Here is a 13,002-nt window from a genome sequence, read left to right as displayed (position 1 = left end):
GAATCAGATCAGGCCACCATCACTTTCTAGTCTGTAGAATGAGAGTGTAGGGCTGAATAGAATGTAATATCAGAATATAAAGAAAGGAGAACGAAGGAGAGTAAAAGAAGGAACATATATTTTAGTGTCACGAGTTCAAAATAATGTTTGTTCTGAATGTATCTAGGTCTAAATGCTGATCTTTTTATCTGTTGAATAGAAAGTAATTATGGCTGATCATTTTCTAACTTTACTGGCATTACTGACTGGCGTTCTGTTCATTGGATCGGATGTATTGGGTGTCTCTCAAAGGTATGCAGCAGTGAGAGAATTAAGAAAAGACTGTTGGTGTTCATAGTAATAGAGTGATAGACATGTGGGAAGTGAGAATTGGCTGTGGGAATTTTCAACAACTGAGAATTGCAATAACTGTGAAGCCAACGGATGCACACGACATGACCAAAAGTATGTGGACACCTGCTCGTCGAACATCTCATTCCAAAATCATGGGAATTAATATGGAGCTGGTCCCCCCTTTTCTGCTATAACAGCCTCAACCCTTCTGGGAAGGCTTTCCACTAGATGTTGGAACATTGCTGCAGGGACTTGCTTCCATTCAGCCATAAGAGTATTAGTGAGGTCGGGCACTGATGTTGGGCGAATACGCCTGAGTCGCAGTCTGTGTTCCAATTCATCCCAAAGGTGTTCGATGGGGTTGAGGTCAGGGCTCTGTGCAGGCCAGTCAAGTTCTTCCACACCGATCTTGACAAACCATTTCTTTATGGACCTCGCTTTGTGCACTTGGGCATTGTCATGCTGGAACAGGAAAGGGCCTAACTCAAACTGTTGCCACAAAGTTGGAAGCACAGAATCATCTAGAATGTCTTTATATGCTGTAGAGTTAAGATTTTCCTTCACTGGAACTAAGGGGCCGAGCCCAAACCATGAAAAACAGCCCTAGACCATTATTCCTCCTCCACCAGACTTTACAGTTGGCACTATGTATTGGGGCAGGTAGCGTTCTCCTGGCATCTGCCAAACCCAGGTTTGTCTGTCGGACAACCTGTCTCCTCCCCTTTAGCTACACTGATTGATGTGGATTTAACAAGTGACATCAATAAGGGATCATAGCTTTCATCTGGATTCACCTGGTCAGTCTATGTCATGGAAAGAGCCGGTGTTCCTAATGTTTTGTACACTCAGTGTATAGTCCATAGGAAAGTTTTGCATTCCACCTGGTTGAACACTCAAGAAAGCTAAAGGTGTGTAATGCCCGGAACATTCGAAGGTATAGTTTCCCGCCTTTACCATGACCGAGCAGAGTGCCACGCCCATCAGGTAGCTATACCCCAACTATCAGCTGACGAGTCTGAGAGAGAGAGAGAGAGAGAGAGAGAGAGAGAGAGAGAGAGAAAGAGAAATAGGGAAAGAGTCGGAAACCAGAGAGAAGATAGGGCGGGAGAAAGAAGAGTTGTTAAAGGGAAAGAAGAACGGGGGAGATATAGTGAAGACATAGCTAGAAACATAGAGAGAGAGAGACAGAGCCAGAGAGAGGGAAAGTGGGAAATATGTTAGAGAGGTTGAGAGGGCTAGAGATGGTGGCCCAGCTTACACATAACGTTCTGACAATATGTTTCTTAGTGCTTGGTGAGAGCGTGGTTGTCCTGAGGTTATTTTGTATACAACCTTCCCACAACATTCTATGAAGGTGCAGGATACCCAGCTATCACATAACGTTCTGCACAGGGTGCACCTGTATAATGAGCATTCTGTTTAATCAGCTTCTTGATATGCCACACCTGTCAGGTGGACGGATTATCTTGGCAAAGGATAAACGCTCACTAACAGGGATGTAAATACATTTATTGATAAGATTTGAGAGAAATAAGCTTTTTGTGCGTATGGAGCATTTCTGGGATCTTTTATTTCAGCTCATGAAATATGGGACTAACACTTTACATGTTGCGTTTATGTTTGTTCAGTGTATTTAAAGTGTATTTATTCTCAGAACATTAAGAAAACTTTCCATAAAAACCTCAAGAAAACCTTAGTAACGTTCAAAGAACGTTCTAAGAATGTTATTTAAAAACATATACATTCTGTTCTCAGCGCAAACAAAACTCTCTCTAGCCTCTATCTTGTTAAGTGTGTTCAGGTGTGTTGGCTGAACTCACTAATTGGCCACACCTGATATTAATGACAGCTTGTTTCCTTTGAAATGGAGTCTGTTTGAATATAATGAAAATAAACAGCTTTGTATGAGTTTAAAAAACAACATTATATGCTAGCTCCATCCTGGTGTGCAGTGGACTAATTCCATGGTTAAAGAACATAGGTTTGAATCTCACTGACACCGTGCCACAATTAAAAATAAATGTGTTTGCATGATTAATACCAAAGCAATAATCAAAAATTATTTTGAACGTTATTTAATTACCTTCAAGTAATCTAGAATTTCCATTCTCAGAATGTTAATTTAACCTCCCAAGAAAATGTTTAGGGAACCATAATAAAACGTTCTCAGGTGCATGCTCTATAGAGGTCACGCCCCTCTATAAGAAAACCTTCTCAGATGCATGCTCTATTTTTCCTCCCACTCTCTTCTACCGAGGGGTTAAAGCGGGTGGGAGGAAAAATAGAGCATGCATCTGTCTGATAGACATAGTGATGCTGTCTGGATGTTCATTCACTCTGCAACATGCTTTACTAAGGACTCATACCTTTACCAGAAGAGAGAGGTAAGGCATCAAGTATTCACATGTGTATCTGATAATAATCATGTGTGTATGTGTGTGGGAGGAAGGTATTCATGTTAACAGCCCTTGTAGTCATTAGATATACATGCTATTTATTTTATGTTTTGCCTGAAGTGTTACATTTACACCAAGTGGCAAAAACTCAACAGTGATACTGTATTGCATCAGTGATGAAATGCATCTACTGTAACTCATCTAGATCATTAGGTTTCACATCAATCAGAATTTACGTATTGTGATATATGTTTTGTGGTGTAACTTTAGTAGCTTGGCAATGTTTTGTTTGTGACAAAAGATCTCTGCACATATATAATGATAACCATTAAACATTATATGTCAGGACTTTCATACCAATTACTATTCCACTAATAGTAACACAGTTGAGTACATACAGCACAGTTGTCCCCCACGATGAAATCGGGGAAGGAACTGTGGATGTCTCCATCCATTCGTACGTTTGTATATTAGTCACACGCAATATCTCAGACAGCACTGGCCCGATTTGCATTAAACTTGTGTGAATGATGCTTCTTGCCATAGAGATCCGGCATTTACAAAATGACGCTGATTGGCCAGATTGTGGCGCTATGACAAGAGACTGAAAATACAAACTTTGAAAGGTCACGCCCCTCACCCCGTTTGACTTTAAGCAATGAAATGATGTACATAGGTCCCTCTCCTCACGAGGAACTAATTTGCCTCAGTGACCCGTAAGGTCCACCATGATAGATTTCCCGCCATTTAGAATTTTATGAAAAACACTTCAAACGCTGCTCTTCTGGCACCGAATGACCGATCTTCATGAAACTTGATATGTGGCATCTTTGGACAAAGGTCTGTATTACCGCCAAAACAGGGGTCACCGTATTACCGCCAAAACAGGGGTCACGAGTCATGAAGGCGGTCAAATTACACGTTACCGTTTAGTCAGGGTAATTAGACTTCTCCAAGATCTGATGCTGTTGATGGTCATAAGTAGCCTGGTACTCAGCACACTATTGTCCCTCTAATCAAATCAAATAAAATGTTATTTTATTAGTCACATGCGCCGAATTACAGTGAAATGCTTACTTACGAGCCCCTAAGCAACAATGCAGTTTCAAAAAATACGGATAGTAATTAAGAGCAGCAGTAAAATAACAATAGGGAGACTAAATAAAGGGCTCTGACTATATAATCACTCTGACATCAGTGCAAATGTAATAGAAAATCTAATCAAACACTTCATGAGAGCCCATGAACTCATGTTGAGCATAATTTCTATAAGCTATGCAATTGCTTGAGAAAAGAGAGTGATGGCCTCTATTAAAAAGAGGAGGATCCCATTATCTTTCTATATGCTAGGTCTAATATGTTTATTTCTAACCTTTTTCTAATATTTAGCACATTGCTTATCTTTAAAACAAAAGTATAACCTACCTGGCTGGCATGAAAATGAACCATGGGAAAAGCATCCTCCGTTCGCTATTTAATAGCATAGATGACATGTATTTTTTCCTGCTGTCCTTGTTTCGAGACAGATGCATGATAATGGTCCATTCTAAATCAAAGCAAATTTCACACGTATATTATTTAGTATATGTAAAGACAAGATTAAATCAAGGATAGTCTGATGATTGATAATATTAGCCTATCACTTGTGAATTATACACTGCTCAAAAAAATAAAGGGAACACTAAAATAACACATCCTAGATCTGAATGAATGAAATAATTGTATTAAAAAAAAAAAATCTTTACATAGTTGAATGTGCGGACAACAAAATCACACAAAAATAATCAATGGAAATCCAATTTATCAACCCATGGAGGTCTGGATTTGGAATCACACTCAAAATTAAAGTGGAAAACCACACTACAGGCTGATCCAACTTTGATGTAATGTCCTTAAAACAAGTCAAAATGAGGCTCAATAGTGTGTGTGGCCTCCACGTGCCTGTATGACCTCCCTACAACGCCTGGGCATGCTCCTGATGAGGTGGCAGATGGTTCCTGAGGGATCTCCTCCCAGACCTGGACTAAAGCATCCGCCAACTCCTGGACAGTCTGTGGTGCAACGTGGTGTTGGTGGATGGAGCGAGACATGATGTCCCAGATGTGCTCAATTGGATTCAGGTCTGGGGAACGGGCGGGCCAGTCAATAGCATCAATGCCTTCCTCTTGCAGGAACTGCTGACACACTCCAGCCACATGAGGTCTAGCATTGTCTTGCATTAGGAGGAACCCAGGGCCAACCGCACCAGCATATGGTCTCACAAGGAGTCTGAGGATCTCATCTTGGTACCTAATGGCAGTCAGGCCAAACCGGTCATGCTGGAGGATGTTGCAGGCAGCAGAACGTTCTCCACGGCGTCTCCAGACTCTGTCACCTCTGTCACATGTGCTCATTGTGAACCTGCGTTCATCTGTGAAGAGCACAGGGAGCCAGTGGCGAATATGCCACCCTTGGTGTTCTCTGGCAAATGCTAAACGTCCTGCACGGTGTTGGGCTGTAAGCACAACCCCCACCTGTGGACGTCGGGCCCTCATACCACCCTCATGGAGTCTGTTTCTGACCGTTTGAGCAGACACATGCACATTTGTGGCCTGCTGGAGGTCATTTTGCAGGGCTCTGGCAGTGCTCCTCTTGCCCCTCCTTGCACAAAGGCAGAGGTAGCGGTCCTGCTGCTGGGTTGTTGCCCTCCTACGGCCTCCTCCACGTCTCCTGATGTACTGGCCTGTCTCCTGGTAGTGCCTCCATGCTCTGGACACTACGCTGACAGACACAGCAAACCTTCTTGCCACAGCTTGCATTGATGTGCCATCCTGGATGAGCTGCACTACCTGAGCCACTTGTGTGGGTTGTAGACTCCGTCTCATGCTACCACTAGAGTGAAAGCACCGCCAGTGACCAAAAGTGACCAAAACATCAGCCAGGAAGCATAGGAACTGAGAAGTGGTCTGTGGTCACCACCTGCAGAACCACTCCTTTATTGGGGGTGTCTTGCTAATTGCCTATAATTTCCACCTGTTGTCTATTCCATTTGCACAACAGCATGTGAAATGTATTGTCAATCAGTGTTGCTTCCTAAGTGGACAGTTTGATTTCACAGAAGGGTGATTGACTTGGAGTTACATTGTGTTGTATAAGTGTTCCCTTTATTTTTTTGAGCAGTGTATATTGTCACTTGTGAATGATGCCCAGCATGAGGCAAGAAACAATGCTTTTGTTTTTGCACACCTCATGTAGCCTAGCCCATAGGCCTATATGTTTTGATAAGGTTTGCGTCACAACTTAAGTGGCCAAAAAACGTCTTAAAATTAAGCACATTAATCCGCTTTACAATGGGTGTAGAGCCTACATAAGCAGCACGTGAGTTTCAAGTTTGGGGAAGATAATTTTCACCATAGAAATGCACCTTAATAATAAATGCATTATATGCATAATCCCATTTGTGGTCACTTTTGAGAATGGTGTTTTCCCGCTAATGGAACATGCGCACTTATAGCCTACTACCGTGTGCGCATTCCTTCCCTTATAATGTGAAGAAATAGATTAATAGTTTAGCAACATTTTAAGATAAACATTCTAATCTGTTGAGTCAACCACATTGCTTAAAAAAGTTTTTTTAAACTAGTGGTTGTATTCATTTGGGTTCTATCGTATCCCCAACTGTCCCAGACTATGTTTGGAATATTAATTTCTCACACAGAATAGAATAGGTCAACTTTTGTACTATGGGGGATAGTGGATTGACATAAGCTAGTGCTTTTGATGTTCGTTAGGCCTACTCATCTTGTTGGCTGACAAAAAGTAAATGTGGACAATAGCTTCAATATGCACCTTGGAATTGGATAAGGACGCAGACAGTTGCGTCCCCGATGTGTCTGTCTTCACTTGTAGCCTGTGAGAAAGACCTGATCGCGTGATGGAGGACCATGTGAGTGAGAGGTGTGATGGAGAGCCATGTGAGTGAGAGATGCTTTGGAACGCGCAGCACTCAGGGAGAAGGGGACAACGCAGCACTCCGGGCCAAAGGCACATGGCCACTGGCCGTAGAAGGCATGGATTTTTTCTAGGTGCATTACGGCCACACAAAGGGGATGCTGCCGTGAAATTCAAGACATTATCAAGTGCTTGTCAAATTGTGAATGCGAGACTGATGAAGTGTGTACAGCCTGGAACAAAAAACTAAGCAGAGCTCATGCCTTTCAAGCAACTTTTTTCAAATCATCATTAGAGTCTCATCATGCAACCTTACAATATATTAAAAATCAAAACATATACCCTAACGTTTGTTGAACAACTAAAGTTACATTAATAACTCTAAATTAGGCATATAGGAATACCTATTTCTTTGTTAACCGCTCAACACAGAATAGCCGTGCACACTCCCTCAAATCGTTTGGAGAAAATATTGTTTCTATTTTATTCAGCTTTGTTCAATTGTATTATTCATACTATAAAATAATACCACGGAATTCTAAGCAAATCTTGTCTGCTAAATTAACTAATGCAGCCCACAGCCATTTGGCATAGCCAGACCAGGAAGTAACACCTTGGAATTGGATGAGGACGTGCGCAGTTGGTTATTCTGTTCTTCTGAAATATACTATATTTAATTAATTTAATGTAGCTTAAGACCTGTCTAAAATAAATAATGGATTATTGTGAAGGTGTAGGCTATATTACATGGATTTATTAAACTTTTTAAAATGTAGATGTTCCTAAGGTCAGCATCAGTGGCTTGTGTGGAAGCCAGGAGATGCTAAATGTGTTTATGTTAATTAACGGTTAATTACCGTGAGAATGACAGGTATTTGCTTGACAATCACCGGCTGACAAAATTTTGTGACCGCCACGGCCCTACTCTCAATGCAATATTTTCCAGACTAATACCTAAAACAACATGGTTGATGGGTTGGTTGTTTAGCAACAAAAGCAACACGTATGGAACTATGGGGCAAAACAGACAGGGTTGGCTTAGATTGTTGACAACATGTAAACTATATTTAGTTACCAATATTTATTCAAAACATACATTTGCACAATGAGCACTCGTCTCTTAAATTCATTGTTACAGTTGTTGGTTGGCTAGCTAGCGAATTTTTGCCATATTAGCATTGACATGAAATCAGTCAAAACACCTCAAAACTAGACCTGGTATCAAGAACAACATGAAACTAGCTGAAACAATTCACTTACAATTCCCCACATGAGAAGTATAATAGCTTTACCTGCATGTATTTTGTTCAGGGTCACATTAATAAATTGTTTGTTGCTGTGCTGCATTCTAGGTCAGCTACAGAAGAATTAATAACTCCTGTTGACGTTAAAATCTATTCCATGTATGTTGATCATTGGGTAGGAATGAAAGATATTACTCGAAGTGGATACATTTTATCAGATTATCTAATTGAAGCATGATGTTTTCATGACAATTATATGTATCACCCAGCTAGCACATAAAATTCTGAGAACCATATGTTTCTTAGTGCTTGGTGAGAGAGCATGGTTGTCCTATGGTTATTTTGCATACAACCTTCCCACAATGTTCTGGGAATTGGTGAGGGATAGTTACTTGGCTTTGGAACATTTTCAGCACATTTAAGGAACTTGTTCTAGGAACGTTCTCCAACTGGTTTGACATAAAAACCACAAGAAAGCCGTAACGTTCAAAGAACGTTCTAAGAATGTTATTTAAAAACATATACATTCTGTTCTCAGCTTCAACAAAACTCTCTCTATCCTCTATCTTGTTAAGTGTGTTCAGGTGTGCTGGCCACGCCCACTAATTGGCCACACCCGATCTTAATGAGTGCTTGTTTCCTTTGAAATGTGGTCTGTTAGAATAGACTAAAATGAACGGCTATGTATGAGTTAAAAAAAACATGTCATACTAGCTCCTAATGGCGCAGTGGACTAATTCCATGGAGAGGGAATAGAAGACCATAGGTTTGAATCTCACAGACGCCATGGCACAATAAAAAAAGAAATGTGTTTGCATGATTAATGCCTTAGCAAAATTATTTCCATGTGTCTTATCTGTGCTTGGAGTTCCAAACAGTTAAACTAAGCTAGCAGTCTGACAGTCTTAACATTCATTGAAAGTTATTCAAAAACTTCCACATAACCTATAATTTCAGAACTTTAAAACCTCCCAGGAAAACGTTCAGAGAACCATAGTAAAACGTTCTCAGAATCAAATCAAATCACATTTTATTAGTCACATGCGCCGAATATAACAAGTGTAGACCTTACAGTGAAGTGCTTAATTACGAGCCTCTAACCAACTGTGCTGTGTCAAAAAATACGGATAAGAATAAGAAATAAAAGTAACGGATAATTAAGAACAGCAGTAAAAAAGAACGATATATACAGGGGGGTGCCGGTACAGAGTCAATGTGCGGGGGCACCGGTTAGTTGAGGTAGTATGCACATGTAGGTAGAGTTAATTAAAGTGACTATGCATAGATGACAACAGAGAGCGGCAGTGATGAGGGGAGGGGAGGGGGTGCAATGCAAATAGTCTGGGTAGCCATTTAACTAGATGTTCAGGAGTCCTATGGCTTGGGGGTAGAAGCTGTTTAGAAGCCTCGTGGATCTAAACTTGGAGCTCCGGTACCGCTTGCCGTGTGGTAACAGAGAGAACAGTCTATGACTAGGGTGGCTGGAGTCTTTGGCAATTTTTAGGGCCTTCCTCTGACACAGCCTGGTATAGAGGTCCTGGATGGCATGAAGCTTGGCCCCAGTGATGTACTGGGCCGTTCGCACTACCCTCTGTAGTGCCTTGCGGTCGAAGGCAGAGCAGTTGCCATACCAGGCAGTGATGCAACCAGTCAGGATGCTCTCGATGGTGCAGCTGTAGAACCTTTTGAGGATCTGAGGATAATCAACCTTCCTGCAACCTAAAACCTCCCTGCAACCTAAAAATGTACGTTTCCAGAACAGGCACATTTTTCACTTCCGTTCTTAGAACATTTCAAAAACGTTCAATTTTACTTGTCAGGAAATGTATGGCTTCATGCCCAGAACCGAATGTCCAGGCTGGGCAGTGTTGGAAAGTACAGCACCCCTGTGCAACACCTCCCCTTATCTACCCTTTTCTCACAGTATGCACATGTACAGTAATACACTGAGGGAGATCTGGTCAAATTTAAGTGTTCTACTGATCCAGACTTCAGCTGTCAATCACACTCTCAATGCAGCAGTCTATGATTTGAAAGGCTCCAATTTCGAGGCAATGGAGAAATTAGTGATGAGACTTCAAGGTTCATAGTTACAATCTGTTACTCCACATGGGGTCTAAGAGAGCGAGGGAGAAAGGGCAGAGAAAGTCTCTGTCTATCACTAATGAAGTAGAATTTAGAGGGAGGGAGAGAGAGAGAAAGAGGGATAAGAGAGGTGTTATGAGTACATAGTGAAGTATGGTTTATGAAATCATCAAAAGCCATGTGACTAGAAGCTGAAAATCCTGTAATATGAGGCTATAAAATGTATAAAATTATCTTAGTGCTTTTGACATAAGGATCATGGTTAAATTATAACATATGTCAAACAAATACCTTCCTGTCTTTTTTCAGACTGGAGCATTGAGACTGAGACCCCTTGTGACCTCTCTGTCAGTGATGCTTCACCAGGGAGTGACAGGACCCCTTAGCCGGCCTCTTTCACAGGAGGCTTATTTGACTTAACCTTTCCACAACAACCTGTAGGCCGGAGAACAGAAGTAACAGTATATGTGACGACTGGGTGAACCAATGAGCACCACACCAACCCCAGACCTAGACAGAGAGAGCCTCGCGCCCAAAATTAGGGACCCCAGACCAGGCCTCTCAGAGCAGCTTGCTGCTGTCACATTCAAGGTCCCCTTCCCCTACAAGAGCCATAATGTAGTCAAGCCCTACAATGCATCCCACTCAAACCTGCTCCCACCTACACATGCATCTGTTCCCCCCCTATACCAACCCTGGACCCAGTCCCCCACCACAGCCTCCACCACTAGAGCCAACCATCTCTCCTCTCCTATCAGGGATAGCCATGGCTGGGCTGAGTGGAGGGAGCACTATTACAGAGGTTGGGCTGCAGTGCCGCCAGGCTGGCATATTCCCTACATTTTCAATCACCGCTCCACATATCCCTCAGAACACCCACGCCGCCACTCTATCTGCAGAAATATGGCCCAGCCTACAGAGGAGCCCAGTGGGGAGGATGGAGGGTTCAGTTGGCACTTTAATAAAAAAATGAGGGAGAAGTTAAGTCTACACACCGAACAGCAAAACAGACAGAGGGGTCCGTATATGAGAAGAGAGAAACAGGGGGTACACCAGCCACAGAGCCACGGCTCAGAGGCAGGTTCTGTCCCTCTTAACACTGCTCTTTCTCCTACTGCCTCCAAGGACCTACACCACCACCCTGAACTGGTCTTCACACACCACTCCACAGCCCCCAAGTATCCTGATTCAGGGCAAAGTCCTTTGGCGTTTGCAGAACAATCTCCCATAAGACCATCACTTACTGTTCAGTCAACAGAGAAAAACTGGACTGTGGGAGTAACAGAAAAAGTAGCCGTGTCTCCCCCTCTCTCCACCTATCACTCTTCTTACCCCTCCACCTCTTCCGACCAGCTGCCCTGGTTGCTCCCTCACTTTGCGGCAGGCTCTCTAATCGAGCTCAGAGACGGGCGACTGAGGAGGGTGGAGGATTTGCAGACAGAAGACTTCCTGATCGGCGCAGAGGCCTGTCCAGCGCTACATCTGAGCTGCTGCACTGTGCAGCACATCTCCCCCTCCACAGACCCCTCCCTCTCCCGCCTCCTCATCCTCCTACATGAGGAACACTCTCAGGTGAGCTGGTCCTGATCCTGCTGAGTCTACTACATCATTACATCACACAAGCTCATAACAGGGTCAGTGTGTTTTTGGCTTCTCACATTTCCATAATTTACAACATGGAATTCAATATACAAGATATCATACATATTTGCAAATAGTACACTTCTTGATCAGTCTACATCATAAAGTAAGGTAAATAAAATGCTAATGATTAACATTCCTAAAGTATCCCTCATCGTGACATGATGGATGTATTGATGCCAATCCCCAATTGCAGAACCCTAACACCACTTAGAGGACAAAGAGAGGTACTGCATTGTCATGACTAACAGTATCTCTCATCACAGGAGTTTCTGGATGTGTATGTGGAGTACCCGTTCTTTGTGTGCGGACGTGGCTGGTCCTCTTGCTGCCCCCCGAGAACAGCCCGTCTGTGTGGCCTCCGCTGCCATCAGCTCAGTGTTGGTGATGTCTGCCTGGCTCTTATACCTACATCACCCTCTGCCCCCCTAGCCACCCAGCCCCAGGAGCCTGGCACCCCAGCCCGAGGGAGACATGGAGGGCCTAAGACCCTACAAACATCCTGTCCACATTCTCCCCTTCCCGCTGCTCCAGACAGGCCAATAAAAGGGCAGGGAGGGGTGGCTGGGCCCAGCACGGAAGAGGCATTGGTCAGCCCCTGAGCTGCGTGGCCCAGGCACCCCTCCCTGCCCTTACTGATAAAGATACACACCGTTACCATTATGGAGAGGGAGCCAACAAAGCCAAGCCTAACTTTTGTTTTATTATCTTTATCTCAACCTCACATTCTTTCCATCCCTTTCTCCGCCCGTCTCTGTTTTGTATAAAGAATAATTACGATAAAGGAGGAAAGAAATATACATTTGACTCTCAGGATTCTGTAGGGATAGTAAGCAAAGGACAATTGCAGGTCCTGGTGTAAAAGCCATGGATTATCAGAGATGTGAGAGACAGAATATGTCAGACACAACATATTACCTTTAGCCAACGTTAGAATTTGATCAATTAGATCATTCAGGGGGAATATGTTTTATTCTTCGCTACCTCCTATATAAACCATTTTAATTGACTGTTTTTTGTATGTAGAACAGTGAATGTTGTAGTATGTCTCAGTGAGTATGTCTCTCTGTGTGCTGTATAGTTGACAGTTGTTGGCATTACATTATACACTGGTGGTTTTTCTTTGGTGTTTGTCTGTTCTTACTTCTTGCTGCAGTATGACAATATTTTTGTTCTGAAATGATAACTCAATCAATCAATCAAATGTATTAACAAAGCCCTTTTTACGTCAGCCAATGTTACAAAGTGCTACACAGAAACCCAGCCTAAAACCCCAAACAGCAAGCAATGCTGATGTAGAAGCATTGTAAGGTAAATAACTGCATCTGATTTAGGAAATGTTTGTGTTGATTAAGAATAGTAAATGTTTAAAG

The 13,002-nt window shown here is 42.7% G+C and overlaps 1 protein-coding gene across 1 annotated transcript; it reads left to right on the top strand.

Moving 5' to 3' along the window:
• Nucleotides 1–10,541: 10,541 nt before the first annotated feature.
• On the top strand, nt 10,542–12,231 carry LOC115149819 (ataxin-1-like). Its single transcript, XM_029692642.1, has 2 exons — nt 10,542–11,560; nt 11,896–12,231. Exons 1-2 carry the CDS (start codon nt 10,892–10,894, stop codon nt 12,229–12,231), a joined length of 1,005 nt encoding a protein of 334 aa, XP_029548502.1. The 5' UTR covers nt 10,542–10,891.
• Nucleotides 12,232–13,002: the final 771 nt, after the last annotated feature.

Source organism: Salmo trutta, chromosome 16 (genome assembly GCF_901001165.1).
Source record: "Salmo trutta chromosome 16, fSalTru1.1, whole genome shotgun sequence".
Classification (NCBI taxonomy): Eukaryota; Metazoa; Chordata; class Actinopteri; order Salmoniformes; family Salmonidae; genus Salmo; species Salmo trutta.
The sequence above is the reverse complement of the archived record's forward strand: the minus strand, read 5'-3'. Positions and strand labels throughout refer to the sequence as shown.